The sequence below is a fragment of the Schistocerca cancellata genome, chromosome 2, assembly GCF_023864275.1.
Source record: "Schistocerca cancellata isolate TAMUIC-IGC-003103 chromosome 2, iqSchCanc2.1, whole genome shotgun sequence".
Taxonomy (NCBI): domain Eukaryota; kingdom Metazoa; phylum Arthropoda; class Insecta; order Orthoptera; family Acrididae; genus Schistocerca; species Schistocerca cancellata.
Genome location: NC_064627.1, coordinates 1060152508 through 1060168647, shown reverse-complemented (window position 1 = coordinate 1060168647; position 16140 = coordinate 1060152508). Strand labels below are relative to the sequence as shown.

The window sequence follows — 16140 nt, the reverse complement described above, 5'->3', positions numbered from 1 at the left end:
AAGTCTGAAACAGGATACGTAATGAATGCTATAAAGAAAAGTAAGTAGATGCTGGAATACTTAACTTTAATCCATCATTTGTATACAGCATTCTTGATGATACAAGTGAGACTCTCTATAGAAATGGTTAATGGCGCCTTGCTAGGTCGTAGCCATGGACTTAGCTGAAGGCTATTCTAACTATCTCTCGGCAAATAAGAGAAAGGCTTCGTCAGTGTAGTCGCTAGCAAAGTCGTCGTACAACTGGGGCGAGTGCTAGTAAGTCTCTCTAGACCTGCCGTGTGGTGGCGCTCGGTCTACAATTACTGACAGTGGCGACACGCGGGTACGACATGTACTAATGGACCGCGGCCGATTTGAAGCTACCACCTAGCAAGTGTGGTGTCTGGCGGTGACACCACACCTTCAGCATGGGAATGCCCGACCGCACACCCGCGCCCTGACATGTGCAACGAACCGACGCCTTGGATTCACTGTCACCGATCGTCCTCCACACAGTTCAGACTTGGCCCCATCTGATTTTCATCTGTTTTCAAAACCTCGAGGACTTCACTTGAATAGCGAATGCTTTATTTATAAACGTTCACGGGTTTTCAAACAAAAAATTCGGAGGTATTACTTTTCAGCAAGTCCTCATATATCGAAGTATTTTCAGTAAAATGTTTTTTTTTTTTTTATATCATGGATGAAAAACTGATTTCATGTAATAGTATATTACATTAAAACATATTTTTAGTTTATGCACTATTGTTTATTTTTATTTAATCTCAAAGGGTGATTACATTTCTGAAATCAGTCGTACTCAAATATTATCATGATTTATAAAAAAGTGCACTGAAATAGCAAAGCAGGACAAAAGTAATGGAAAAATGAATGTCAGCAAAAATTGAAGATGGCGAGAATTCGACGTAAAGTGGTATCGAACGATTCATCTACTTAGAATTCGAAATCTAACGAGTTAGTTTATAAGAATGAGACTTTTCTTCCAGTTCTGTTCTAGGAATCAATGAGTGAAAATTATTTACATATGAATAACCCTTGCGGTGTTGTAAGTAGTAGTACATCATCTCAGTATTTGTTGAGGTTACTGCCTTGATGTAGGGTTCAAAATGGTTCAAATGGCTCTCAGCACTATGGGACTCAACTTCTGAGGTCATTAGTCCCCTAGAACTTAGAACTAGTTAAACCTAACTAACCTAAGGACATCACACACATCCATGCCCGAGGCAAGATTCGAACCTGCGACCGTAGTGGTCTCGCGGTTCCAGACTGCAGCGCCTAGAACCGCACGGCCACTTCGACCGGCTTGATGTAGGGAAATACCTCATTCATTACATAAGGTATATTTTGGCGTGAAGGTTATACGATAGACAGACGTTGAGATGTTGAAAACCAGTCGTGTCTAGTGATAACGTAGTATTAATGAAACCGCGTAAACAGAGAAATCTGTTACGGCAACTGTGACGGTTCGGTATCAGCTTCAAGAAAATATAGTTATTTTTAAATAAACGCGCTCTTAAGTGGGTCTTTATCAATGTTTGCTTTTGCGATGTGCTAACAGCAGACGTGTTTCTAAAAGAAATTGTGCACTTGGGTTGCGCCAATATGTGTTGTTGCTGTTGTGGCCTTCAGTCCGAAAACTGGTTTTAATGCATCTCTCCATGCTGCTGTATCCTGTGCGAGCCTCCGAGTACCTACTGCAACCTACATCCTCCTGAATCTGCTTCGTGTATTCATCTCTTGGTCTCCCTCTACGGTTTTACCCCCATGCTTCCCTCCAGTACTAAATTGGTGAAAAAATGTTCAAATGGGTGTGAAATCTTATGGGACTTAACTGCTAACGCCATCAGTCCCTAAGCTTACACACTACTTAACGTAAATTATCCTAAGGACAAACACACACACACCCATGCCCGAAGGAGGACTCGAACCTCCGCATGGACCAGCCGCACAGTCCATGACTGCAGCGCCATCAGACCGCTCGGCTAATCCCGCGCGGCTAAATTGGTAATCCCTTGATGCCTCAGAATGTGCCCTACCAACCGATCCCTTCTTCTGGCCATGTTGTACCACAAATTTATTTTATCTCCAGTTCTATTCAGAACTTCCCAAATACTTGCGTGATCGACCCATCTGATCTTCAGCATTCTTCTGTAGCACCACATTTCAAAAGCTTCTGTTCCCTTTTTGCCTATACTGTTTATCGTCAGTGTTTCACTTCCATACATGGCTACACTCCATACAAATACTTCAAAATAGACTTCCAGACACTTAAATCTATACTTGATGTTAACAAATTTTCTCTTCTCCAGAAACGCTTTTCTTGTCATTGCCAATCTAAATTTTATATCCGCTCTACTTCTACCATCATTAGTTATTTTTCTGCGCAAGTAGCAAATCTCATCTACTACTTTAAATGCCTCATTTCCCAATCTAATTCCCTCAGCATAACCTGACTTAATTCGACTACATTCCATTATGTTCGTTTTGCTTTTGTTGACGTTCATCTTATACGCTCCTTTCAAAGCACTGTCCATTCCGTTCAATTGCTCTTCCAAATCCTTTGCTGTCTCTGATAGAATATAACGTCATCGGCGAACCTCAAAGTTTTTATTTCTTCTCCATGGATTTTAATTCCTACTCCGAATTTTTCTTTTGTTTCCTTCACTGCTTGCTCAATATACAGATTGAATAACATCGGGGATAGGCTGCAACCCTGTCTCACTCCCTTCTCAACCTCTGCTTCCCTTTCATACCCCTAGATTCTTGTAACTGCCATCTGGTTTCTGTACAAGTTGTAAATAGCTTGTCGCTCCCTATATTTTATCCCTATGCCCTTACCATTTCAGAGAGAGTATTCGAGTGAACATTGTCAAAATCTTTCTCCTAGATCTACAAATGCTGTAAACGTAGATATGCCTTTCCTTAACCTGTTTTCTATGAGAAGTCGTAGAGTCATTGTTGCCTCACATCTTCCTACATCACTCCAGAATCCAAACTGATCTTCACCGAAGTCGGCTTCTACCAGTTTTTCCGATCTTTTGTAAAGAATTACGTGTGGACTGCGGAAATCTTTTCATGTCACTTTTCTTGCCCCCCCCCCTCCAAAAAAAGAAGACATGTGAAGGTTTCTTCGCCGAAAATGTAACATAAGAAGATTTTAGAGTTTACAAAATAAACGGAAGCCAATCCCATTTTAGTTTGCTCATTTACAAACCTCATACTCGTTATCTAACGGACGCTGTTTACCTCCGGTCCATTTAATGTAAACGGTGTGTTTTCGACGAGTAGCCTGCGTAGGGGCTGAAGTTGCCCTTTGCGTGGACAGACTGTGAGCGCAGTTCCTAATTGCGTCCTCGATGACAGAGTGAGCGAGGGAGGATGACAAAGGGGTAAGGGCTGGCCGCCTGGCGGTTTCTAAAAAGGGAGCCCGAGAGCTTTCATTGAGGTAACGCGCCTGGGGGAAGCGCGGCAGGTGCACGAGCAACAGGTACGTCCGCGCCCCGCGCATGCGCAGGCACGGCAGCGGAGTCGGTGGTGGGGGCACCCCCACCCCCTGCCCCCCAGGCCGCGAGCAGGCGCGGTCGCGTCCGCGGCCTGCCCAGCCAGTGGTGTGGGCGCTGTGATGCGGTGCGGGTCGCGGACGGCTAGTGCCGGAGACGCGGTGGCCGAGGCGTAGCAGCAGGCAGCGTCAGAGCTGGCGGCGGCACAGCAGCCGCCGGGCGGCGCGGGCGCCATGAAACTGCAGCTGATCGTCGTCGAGACGGGCGAGCGGTGGCGGCGCGCGCTCCTCAGGTAACTACTGATTGTCGCCGCTCAGCAGGGTCGTCCGGGCTGGGCGAGGGCGAGTGCGTGACCGCCTCGGCCGGCAGTGGCGTGGCGTGCGGGCCGACCGGCACGCGCTTATCGACCGCGCCGAACACGCCCCGGGGTCGCGGCGCCGGCGCCGGGACGGTGCCACAGCCAGTGTCTCAGCGTATTTCTGTCCGTACAACACAGACTGCGATATCACCCAAGTTTAAACTAGCAGCGGGCACTCGGCGAAAGCAAAAGAAAAAAAGCATCTCAACTTAATAATACGGAAGTGTGTAACAGGTTAAAATGAAGGAGTATGACAGCGCTACCACGGCGAGAGGACCACGCGATTCTGTCTGATCGCTGTGTCATCCTCTGCCGAATGGCGTCATTCGGATACGGTGCGCGAAAGGAATGACGAAAATCCTCAGTTGACAGAAATGTCCCTTAGATCTTTCGGAAACCATCGTAGTTATTTCCGAGAATAGGTTTCCCGTCCAAATATGCGAATTAACCCCTGTGTTATGTCACTCCTGTAGAAAGTGTGGAGACAAAATAAATTTAATAGCACTTCGCAGTAACTGTTACCTCGTCGTTATTACTACCTTCACTCAATCCGGAAATGGAACACAATTAGCCTTGTGTTATAGAACGCTACCCACATTGTTTACGCGAGTTATATTAATTAGCAGAGTAAAGATACGGAACTAACTGGTGAAACACAGGAAAAACAGTGCTTTTGGAATATTTCGTAGGTAATTTATCATTTCCATCCCTCTCCCGTGTCAGTATGTGACTTGATTTCAAGTGTGAGTGACAGAAATTTCATTTTCGTGTATTGCACTTATTATCTGAAAACAGGAATTACTTCTATCATCAGATGACACGTAATAATAAAGTGTTCGTACACTGTGTACTTTCGCACTGTAAATGCATCTTCGGGGTGGCCCTATGTATCATTGTCGCGTTACGACGTATCCCAGGAAGGTATATTAACTTAATTTTTTTTTTTCACTTTCGGCCGTAATTTTAGGGCTCGTTGCGGTTTTCAACGTTGTATATAAGCTAATAGTCATCTACTGGAGATAATGCAAATTGTGTGTGGCTAAGGCAAGTAAATAAATAGGTGAATCATAACGCTGAATTTCTATACTCTCTCTTCTCCAAAGGGCACTAAAACTAAAAAGCGCAACAATATTCAGGGGATCACGGATCGAAATACGAGTGCGAAGATAGTGACAAAACAGAATTTTAACGCGTGAATTTTGTTGTGCCCAATATGGTGGTCTTCATTCTGTGGATGAATCGGAACAGCTCTCGGTACCATTCAAGCATTCGGATCGTTGTGTTATTTGTATAGCGCAACTGCATCATGCGCAGCTTACCTTTAGCGTAGATTATATGCTGACATATGGCAAAGAATCCGGAGGTTTGTAACTGCATGCTTAAGCTATATGGAAGTACGGCTTCCATTATTGGTGCGAGTATTGAATACAGCATATGGTACACGCCCCCCCCCCCCTCCCCCCCATACAAAGTCCGGCACATACTGTAGTGGCTTCTACTTTCACTGTGGTAGGGTTGCTTAGGAAATACTCGCGCCTCCTGCGAAGCCAAAGTTCTTGGACAGCAAAATGTCGCACTGTGCGTGCAAACGCAATGGAAATGGAAATGAGCGTTTGGCGTCATTGGCCGGGAGGCCCCTCGCGGGGCAGGTCCGGCCGCCTTGGCGCAGGTCTTATTACATTCGGCGCCACATTGGGCGACCTGCACGCCGGATGGGGATGAAATGATGATGAACACAACACAACACCCAGTCCCTGAGCGGAGAAAATCTCCGACCCAGTCGGGAATCGAACCCGGGCCCGGAGGACGGCAATCCGTCACGCTGACCACTCAGCTACTGGGGCGGACGTGCAAACGCAATGCTAGGAATAGTAAACGCTTCAATCTTGCTTCTCGCGTGGTTCTTCCCAGACTGCAATCTGCTAGCAAAAATGCTTTTTTCAGCTCTTTCGATCGGCCGTTAACGTTCTAGCAGCAGGTTTAGTGTTTTCTTAAAAAGTATCAGTTCTTCACGACCACTCTGATCTATCCGGAATGTTTCCGCGGCAGATTCTAGTGGCTCAGGGGTTCACGTTGGGCAACGCAGGTCTCCTGACGAGCAGTAGCCCAGCGCGGTCGGTTCATTGTCCTCGCAGCTTTCACTCCCAGACCCGACAAAGGGGAGGTTTCTCTGCTGTCCGTATACTTTCTCGGTTGTCCTTGCTCTGGGTCGCGTCTGACGCCAGGGGCCAAAAAACAGCGGAAAAAGAGGCCCGTTGTCGAGAACAGAAGAATACTTCGTGTGGAAATAAAAGATCTGTGGAGTCACTTAGGAGCTAACGTTTCTCTTGGAGTTTTTGAAATATTTTGGGGTTTTTTGCAGAATAAGATGGCAAAAAAATCTCGTAAAAACGTTGTACATCATTATACGAACTTTGTCTTAAAATGTTGTGCACAAGTTCGGTTTTCGTACATTTTACTTTAAACTGGCGGATGCTTGAATGTTATTTTTCAGTGCCCTTTCAGGTATTATTTGTAAAAGTTTGCTTATTAACAACCCCACCGTGTCTTCCGTCAGCGCCAGTGGTGCCACGATTTTACTCGTTATTTAAGGGTTAAATATCTTGTTTCTTAGATCAGTTTACGAGTCAACATCCTGCGCGTCGCTATGCTTTTTAAGGTAACTAACTCACTTGTTTCCGTAAGTGTGAAATAGGCTTCTCTTCTCGTCTCAATAATTCTGAAATGTCTTCTTTTTTTCTTCTCTCCCTCTCCCCCTTATAGATCATTACATGGCTGATATTATGAGTATATTGACATTGTTAATATCAATGTTATTGATACTTTCAGTATTATTGAGACACGTCTTTGCTGTCGTGATTTTTGAAAGTGAATACGACAGTTGTTTCATTTCGCAATTTTGAATATTGCTGTACGCCACACTTTTGCATCACATGCTTGCATAGAAAATAAATGTTCAATGTTGATTCGTCATTGTTCAAGCTGTACTTTCTTTGATCATAATAGCCTCTACCGGAAATGTTCAACAGAATGCAAAGCACGTACCTGTTTCAGAATTTTAACTATGTTTACTTGGAAGGCAGTATGCGTGCTTCGCATATCTCGAACGTATATATCCACCCGCTTAGTATGTTATTTTAATTGCGACTACGAACGTGGCCGGGAAACTAGGACTACACATATGGAGCAGTAGTGAAGAGGTCAGAGATGCTTAACAGCGAAAGCCGGTGGCAGTTATTCTTCATGGTTCCTGCACTGATAAAAACATGTTTTGTTTTTATCTTAGAGTGGGGTATATCTGCAAACTCTAAATACTTCCAGCATTTACCGGTGAATTCCGCGCATAACCAGTTGGTCCAGTGCCCCTGTTAATAGGCCGCCTGCTGACGTGGGCGTCGGCGGCGGATTCAAAGGCAGAGACGAGGAAGGAAGGGGGGATGGAGAAGAGGGGGAGGCGGGAGGTGGCAGGGAGGGACAAGGGGCGCGGCCCGTCGGCGAACCGCCGTGGACCGCCGAGGCTGGCCGAGATGGCGGTGACGTCACGGCTACGTCAGAGTTCACTCCCACCCACCGTGATCGATAAGGTCGGCCGCCCTCCATCGCCGCTCCTCTTTTTCCATTTCACCCTCGATCCTCCCCTCTCTACTATTCTCGTCTCTCTCTCTCTCTCTCTCTCTCTCTCTCTCTCTCTCTCTCCCCGAGAGCACGTGAGGGAGGACCGAGAACAGAACGAGTGGGATGGCAGCATTCGATAGACTGCCCTGGTATTCGCCCCCCAAGCTCGTGGACACATGTGAAAATATTTCATCTCTTAATTATTGGTGTCCTCGTAATAGCATTGCGAGACCTAGTGTCAAGAGAACAGATGATTACTACAAACTGTTGGCTTTGCTATCTAAACGAAACAGCTATCACTTTTTTTTTTTTTTTTTAAATCAGTTCCGACTGCTGCCTTTTCGCTGTACTAACAGGCAATCTTGTTTGTATGATTTGTTGAAATAATTAACACAGCCATCACTGATTAGCCAGACTACACAGATGGTGTCAAGCTAATGCTCATTGAGAAATGGGCATTTACATTTTCTGCGTATATGGTTTAGGATGCTTTATGAAAATTGTATTAGCATTTTTACTAACTTTTAAAAGTGGTCCTGTCCTCATTTGCACGCCACAGATATACTTGTATGCTTCACACAAACGCGACATCTGTAACAAATCGTTTCCATTGTTAACAATATTGCGGTACCAGGATATGCATAGACACTAGAGATATGTAGCTTCATTGTTGTACCAACAAGTGAGCTCTTCATGTCGACCGGTGTGGCCGAGCGGTTCTAGGCGCTTCAGTCCGGAACCGCGCGACCGTTATGGTCGCAGGTTCGAATCCTGCCTCGGGCATGGATGTGTGTGATGTCCTTAGGTTAGTTAGGTTTTAGTAGTTCTAAGTTCTAGGGGACTGAAGACATCAGATGTTAAGTCCCATAGTGCTCAGAGCCATTTGAACTCTTCATTTCAAGAACGATGAGCCCTCCTATTATTTACGTTATTGTTAATACACCCAACAAACAAGTGCAGTGTGAAAAATTGTAATTACTCGTGTCTGTGCTGCAAACTGTGGCCTATTCCCTGACTGAAGCACGCTATACCTAAAACTGCCATGCGCTTTCAGTCACTGTGCCAGTTTGTGCAAGCTGTGACGCATCTGTGAATTATAGGTGACAGTAAAAGTGATCCATGAGGTGCAGAAGGGACCAGACAATATTTCTTTTCGGTACTGACTTCCAGTTGATTTGCTTCAGGCGACTCTTTCTTTATCTGTTTCCATTGCCCCAGAATTCTCAAAATGACTCTTCTTAGAATAATCCACGTGCGTTCTACACAAGAATGTGGCGGTGCATGCAGCATGAACCAGAATCACGATTGCCGTTATAAGGAACTCTTTGTGCAACACGTGATTCATGCAACATGGAACAACGCGTGTTGCTTAACACGTGGAAGATTTAACTCGAGAACCGGCATCATCTCTAGGCAATTACAAGATGTGTGGCCTTCCACAAACCCGACCAAAATCCATATGACTCCTCGTTGTAGGGATATCTGGAAGATCGTGTCCATCAGGGATGTATCCAAACTCTTCCTGATCTGAAGGATAGCACAGGGCAACATATCACCCTTATTACACCGGATATGCTGCAAGCAACTGTCGATCATGCCGTGTCACGGATGCAGTATATTGCTGAGTCGGGCGACCATATTGAACACACGTTGTAACTTGTGACCATATCCTAATAAACATGCCAGAACCGCTGTTATCATGTGTTTGATCGTTCCTCCCCTTTTCCTGCACTCACACCACAATCTGACTGCTTACAGCACATTTTTCACCTGATGGCAGAGTGTGGAACTATTATTTTTTCAGCATACTTCGCGAGCGCATCGGTTGATGACCGCACCTACGATTTTTCAGCGTCCTGCGATGTATACAGCCCGCACTGCAGCACCTCAGTTTTATGGTAACCACCAGGTGTTCAAGCATTCAAATTTACCACCCTCCATACGCAAGCACAACGCGATGATAGCCAATAATACGTGGTGTAGGGATAAGTACCCTCCGCCCCAGACTTCAGAGCGATTGTCACGGTATGGCTGTAGAGATATGTGTATTCACGGTATTTTGTCGAAAACTGATATGGCTGTGTAACAATACAGAGTAATTCTTACAAAAAAGTCAAAGCAGGAACCAGCCACTATTAATAACGCTATTTCTTAAGTATGACACTCCGATGACATTTAACGTTCAAGGGGGTGAGAGTAGCGACAGAAAACGGTGACATGTCAACATAACTCCCGGAGCCTCTGGCGCTATACGTTCTTAATACATGGCGTTATTGAGCGAGGCTGGTTGGAGTTTTTTACCTTTTTGTAAGAATTACACCGTATGTTCATATGTTCTTAGCTGTAATTTGGGTGTTAACGTTGAGTAATAAACATCTTGCTCCGGTTGCTAACAGAATTTTACAGAAAATATGTAATTTTCACTACTGGCTACTTCACGTGCTACTGTGTAGGTTGTTCTCTGAGTTCAGAGCGCGTTGTTCATGGTTTATTTCCCCCCGCTTCCTTTACAAGAACATTCCGCACTTAACAATGGCGCCCCTACATTAGCATGTCCCGACTCGAGCCGTTTCGTCTTTCCCCAACGACAAATTTGGAGAATGATTCTGTTCCTCGAAAGAGCCTCTGTCAGGCAAGGTATTCTTTCAACTTGGAGTCCATCGGCTACCATGCTAATTCTGCTAATACTTAAATACCAAGTGCAATTGGTCTGTTAAGTTTGTACCAGTCATGAACCATGCACAACTTTAAGCAACTGAATCTCTGTTATTATTATACTAATACCTCGCTGACCATTTCAAGAATCGCCTCATCGTCAGACAACCAACCAGACTTCATTTACACGTTCATACGGAGGTTTCGTGTGGCGGTGTGCTTCTAGTATGTATTTAAACACTCACTCCGCATTCAATAATGTTCTGAAAATGTGGGTGGTCAACAAAATGTGCAGCAAAACAAGCATTGGGCTGATTAACAGTATTCTGCTGTATCAGTGGTTGACTTTAGACAACTAGGACTAAAAAAGAGTGTTACAGAAGAAAAGGTAAAGCTGTCGTGAACGCGAAGGATGATTTGAACACCGCAGTGCTTTGGTCCCGTCGGACGTGCTATGCCGCTGCTTTCCTGCGACGCTTGAACTAACTGACCCAGTTACAGGGAAACCGGCAGTTTAACGTCGGCTGCGAAGGACGTTACTTACAAAGGCTAGATAAGACAACGCAAAACCCTGGTGAAACCTAGGTATCCACAGAGGCATTATCTGACCGGTTTAGTTCCATAAATTGCACCTTTTGACGATATCGTCGAGGAATATGTAACCCCTCCATCAAGTGCATGTAGGATCTTTCTGAATAGTGCGTTCCTAATCTGTACTTCTTACCGAAGTCTTCCACGTTGTGAATAATTCTAACAGTCTGTGGTTGGGTGTACGCTGTTGTAAAACTTGCTGACCATGACACATTGTGATGAACCAGGACATTCAGTCTGCAAGTGGCAATAGTTCGGGGATCGAACACAAGTCCCGTCCGGAAGGCTGTCTACCAGTATCGCCCGAAATTGCAACAAGCATTCCTCAGGTATGCGTTTTAAGTCCTCCCCCTCCCCCCGCCTCCCCCCTGTACCATCTCCACCTCTAGACGTGAAACGCCTTCGGGACTGTCATCAATCACAGCCCAGTGACCCCAGCCGGCCAGAGTGGCCGAGCGGTTCTAGGCGCTACAGTCTGGAGCCGCGCGACCTCTACGGTCGCAGGTTCGAATCCTGCCTCGGGCGTGGATGTGTGTGTTGTCCTTAGGTTATTTAGCTTTAAGTAGTTCTAAGTTCTCGGGGACTAATGACCTCAGCAGTTAAGTCCCATAGTGCTCAGAGCCATTTGAGCCATTTGAACCAGTGACCCAATAAATTGTTGGTTCTATTATAATGCACGAGGGCTGTTCAATAATGAGTGATCATAATTCTTTTATGCTCATAATTTCTCGCGCTAAAATTTAATGTTATGATATTCTGTTTGCTTAGGCTAGGCGCGCACTGGTGATTTTCCGTCGCGCGATTTATTTGTCGCAAGAATGAAACACAGTGGCTTGAATAGGAGCGCGCGCACATGCGACAAAAAAGTAGCGGCGATTTAAAAGACGCAACCGGCCCTATTTCATACGCGACGCGATTGTCGCAGGTGTGGAATGATTCTCAGGCACTGGCATGGGCCTGCGCGCACTAGCGACGCGATTTGTGCCAGTCGCTGTCGCTCTGTGTTGCATACACTCAAGTTCAGTGCGCCAGCAGCATGTCTGATAACGGGATTTGCACTACGGATGACATTGTAAGTTGTGATGTCGATTCAGAAAGACTAATTGCAGAAGTAGAAAAGCGACCAGCTCTCTACAACAGGAAATTAAAAGAATACAGTGATCGCACTTCGAAAGAGAAACTGTGGGGAGAAGTATGCTGCAGCCTAATTCGGAACTGGACAGAACTGCCTGGACCAGAAAATACTAACAGAGGTATTTCATGGTTCACTTATTTTATTCATTCATGTAGATATCACAGTTACAACAATTTACATTTTTTCATATTTCCAAGATACTGATCCTTGTGGAGTCACAAAGTAGTTTGCAAAATAATCCATTATCTGCATACCACACGCATCAGCTCTTATTCCTACAGGCTCACTAGTGTTTGACTAACAATCGGATGCACCCATTAACGACATTTGCGCTGTTTTCTCGCTCTTCTTCACAGTAAAAGCGCCACCAAACAAGCTGTTTCGATGAAATCCATGCTGGTACTGAGAGTAGTTGCGATTTTCCTGCCGCTGTGTACGCACCACAATGTACTTCCGCGACAGCGATTGTTAAGTCGCGCCGACTGAAAAGTCGCCTGTGCGCGCCTAGCCTTAATGTGCAAGAAACACGCCGTAGTAGTTTCATTGCTGGGACTCCTGGTTCCTGCCTGTGAGACGCAGGCAAGGTCGGACTCGTTAGCATCGCCTAACGCTGCAGTGGAGGTAACACACCAGGAACAATATGCGGCTTTGAAAGTCTGCTTTCACACATGACACGTGTTTGTGCGCAATGGGTTCCAAGACTGTGCAGGTCTGCATGCAGTTAAAGTTGATGTTAGAGGAAGATCCGGAGTTTCTTTCCAGTGTAATCACTGCTGATGAAACTTGGCTACATCATTTTGATCCTGAGAACAAACAGCAAAACTTCACCAACCCCCAAAAAAGCAAAACCAAATATTGTACCTGCACACGCGTCAGTAACTGGACAATACTACAGGGATGTTCTGAAAACATTCAAGTCCATATCAAGCGCAAAAGACCACATTTCCGTGGAGCAGTCTGGATTCTTCTCCACGATAATGCGCGGCCGCATATTGGCAGTGTTGTTGCTGAATATGTTGCAAAAATGAACGTGAAGTGCATCCCTCACCCCACCCCCTCCCTTTATAGTCCGGATTTAGCCCCAAATGACTCTTTTCTATTCCCTAACATGCAGAAACACCTTCACGTGAGGCACTATCAATCATCAGAAGCAGTGGTGAAGGCTGCGGAGGCGATTTTGAAGGACCTCTCAAAAAATGATTTCCAGCATGTATTTGAAGACTGGCAGAAACGCTGGGACAAGTACATCTCTTTCATGGGAGACTACTTTGAGAAATACCATCAAAATTATGAGGATGAGTAGAGGTATGTGGTCAAAAAAAGTTATGATCGTTCTTTATTAAACAGCCGTCGTAGTTACTTTTCGATTACAGTTACGCACCCCGGTCTACCACCAAGGGTGCTAGGGGGAACTTACCCTAATATATATTTCTCTAGATACTAAGTGAAATATAGACCCAGTTTAGCTGAGTTATGCTTATATTTTACCACTTTCCACCTCGAATTACAGGGGTAATAAGTGTGTCTTACACTATGGTAACAGGCTCCTGAAATCATAAGTGAACAGTGTGTGGCTGGTATTGCCCTGCATCACATCGACATTATTCTAACATTCATCCTGCGATCGTGAAGCGAGAAATATTGGAATTTGGCTAGTAATGTGCGTCTACAGTCATCAGAATTGGCCGATGACCACTGTCTGGGAGGGCTGTGTCAGCCCAGAAGTAGTCCATTACGAACAACAGCGTAAACCCTCCGTCACCGTGCTGCTCATAGGATGTGGGCAGATTTTGATCAGTGGCGTCTAGTCTTCACTAATAACCACAAGATTAGTTGGACACCTGATGATCGCCGAAATAGTGTGCGGAGGCGGTGAGGGACGAATGCACATATCAGGCCATGCAATCTCCTTGGTCCAGCAGGAACCTGCGTCAGCCATGTTTCAGGGCGGTACCCTGTCCGAATGCAGGTTGCCTCTCATTGTTGTCGAGGATAATCTGAGGGCTTTTTCCTGTTCAGGCAGGATTCTCAGACCTATTGTGCAGCCATACATCCGGCCGAAGTGGCCGTGCGGTTCTAGGCGCTGCAGTCTGGAACCGCGAGACCGCTACGGTCGCAGGTTCGAATCCTGGCTCGGGCATGGATGTGTGTGATGTCCTTAGGTTAGTTAGGTTTAACTAGTTCTAAGTTCTAGGGGACTAATGACCTCAGAAGTTGAGTCCCATAATGCTCAGAGCCATTTGAACCATTTTGCAGCCATACAGACAACGTTTCGGCGATGAGTTCGTCTTTTAAGACGAGCATAAGGGGCCAACTCATGAACACCTTCCTCCATAAGATGGGAATCAACCGAACGGAATGGCCTGCGGTATCTACTGGCATTAAATCGACTGAGCACGGTTTGAACCAGTTGAAGCCTCAGGCCATCGTTGCAAGGAGCCTCCTCATAAACTGGATGACTTCAGGAGGGCAACTGTCACGGGGCAGGCTTGAGCAGCGACTTCTCCACCACCTTCTGATGGACAGTGTGCCCAGAAGGATATAAGACTAGGTGGAGGAACACTACAATGAATGTTACCTAGCAGCAGATTTTGAATTCACAGATGTCCACTTTCCAACAGGCTTAATTTTGGTGATATTTTCCACAGTGTAGTTATTATACAGAGTCTAATGGGTGTAAGTGCAGATAATAATTTTGGTTCTATAATATGTACATGTGGAACAGTCTTCCAACAAACACGTCACGAACTTTACTGTCTGGTGCTTTCTGCATGCCCATAATTGTGCCACTAAGCGAGCTACGCCTGTCAGTATAGACTAATCGTCTTGAATCACATTTCAGCACCTGATGTGCAGCCCAGGGGAAGATAAGCATTTTTCGCTTGCCCTTGCCACTTGCAGTTGGAGGTACAAAACAACCTAAAAACATACTACTCCTAATAGCTATAATTACACTCCTGGAAATGGAAAAAAGAACACATTGACACCGGTGTGTCAGACCCACCATACTTGCTCCGGACACTGCGAGAGGGCTGTACAAGCAATGATCACACGCACGGCACAGCGGACACACCAGGAACCGCGCTGTTGGCCTCGAATGGCGCTAGCTGCGCAGCATTTGTGCACCGCCGCCGTCAGTGTCAGCCAGTTTGCCGTGGCATTCGGAGCTCCATCGCAGTCTTTAACACTGGTAGCATGCCGCGACAGCGTGGACGTGAACCGTATGTGCAGTTGACCGACTTTGAGCGAAGGCGTATAGTGGGCATGCGGGAGGCCGGGTGGACGTACCGCCGAATTGCTCAACACGTGGGCCGTGAGGTCTCCACAGTACATCGATGTTGTCGCCAGTGGTCGGCGGAAGGTGCACGTGCCCGTCGACCTGGGACCGGACCGCAGCGACGCACGGATGCACGACAAGACCGTAGGATCCTACGCAGTGCCGTAGGGGACCGCACCGCCACTTCCCAGCAAATTAGGGACACTGTTGCTCCTGGGGTATCGGCGAGGACCATTCGCAACCGTCTCCATGAAGCTGGGCTACGGTCCCGCACACCGTTAGGCCGTCTTCCGCTCACGCCCCAACATCGTGCAGCCCGCCTCCAGTGGCGTCGCGACAGGCGTGAATGGAGGGAGGAATGGAGAGTCGCTTCTCCCTTGGTGCCAATGATGGTCGTATGCGTGTTTGGTGAGCGCCACAATCAGGACTGCATACGACCGAGGCACACAGGGCCAACACCCGGCATCATGGTGTGGGGAGCACTGAATAGTGCACGGTACATCCAAACCGTCATCGAACCCATCGTTCTACCATTCCTAGACCGGCAAGGGAACTTGCTGTTCCAACAGGACAATGCACGTCCGCATGTATCCCGTGCCACCCAACGTGCTCTAGAAGGTGTAAGTCAACTACCCTGGCCAGCAAGATCTCCGGATCTGTCCCCCATTGAGCATGTTTGGGACTGGATGAAGCGTCGTCTCACGCGGTCTCCACGTCCAGCACGAACGCTGGTCCAACTGAGGTGCCAGGTGGAAATGGCATGGCAAGCCGTTCCACAGGACTACATCCAGCATCTCTACGATCGTCTCCATGGGAGAATAGCAGCCTGCATTGCTGCGAAAGGTGGATATACACTGTACTAGTGCCGACATTGTGCATGCTCTGTTGCCTGTGTCTATGTGCCTGTGGTTCTGTCAGTGTGATCATGTGATGTATCTGACCCCAGGAATGTGTCAATAAAATTTCCCTTTCCTGGGACAATGAATTCACGGTGTTCTTATTTCAA

At 46.5% G+C, this 16140-nt stretch overlaps 1 protein-coding gene across 2 annotated transcripts in view; it reads left to right on the top strand.

The window, feature by feature from the left end:
- The window catches only part of LOC126163062 (phosphatidylcholine:ceramide cholinephosphotransferase 2-like), a 350838-nt gene that overhangs the window by 170346 nt on the left and 164352 nt on the right, over positions 1-16140 (top strand). The window contains exon 1 of one of the 2 annotated variants that reach the window (XM_049919963.1): positions 3646-3795. The exons of the other annotated variant lie outside the window; for it this stretch is intronic. Within the exon in view, the coding sequence (XP_049775920.1) occupies positions 3737-3795 (59 nt within the window). The 5' untranslated portion in view covers positions 3646-3736. Of the gene's footprint in view, positions 1-3645; positions 3796-16140 lie in introns of those variants that run through there. 2 annotated transcript variants of the gene reach the window in all.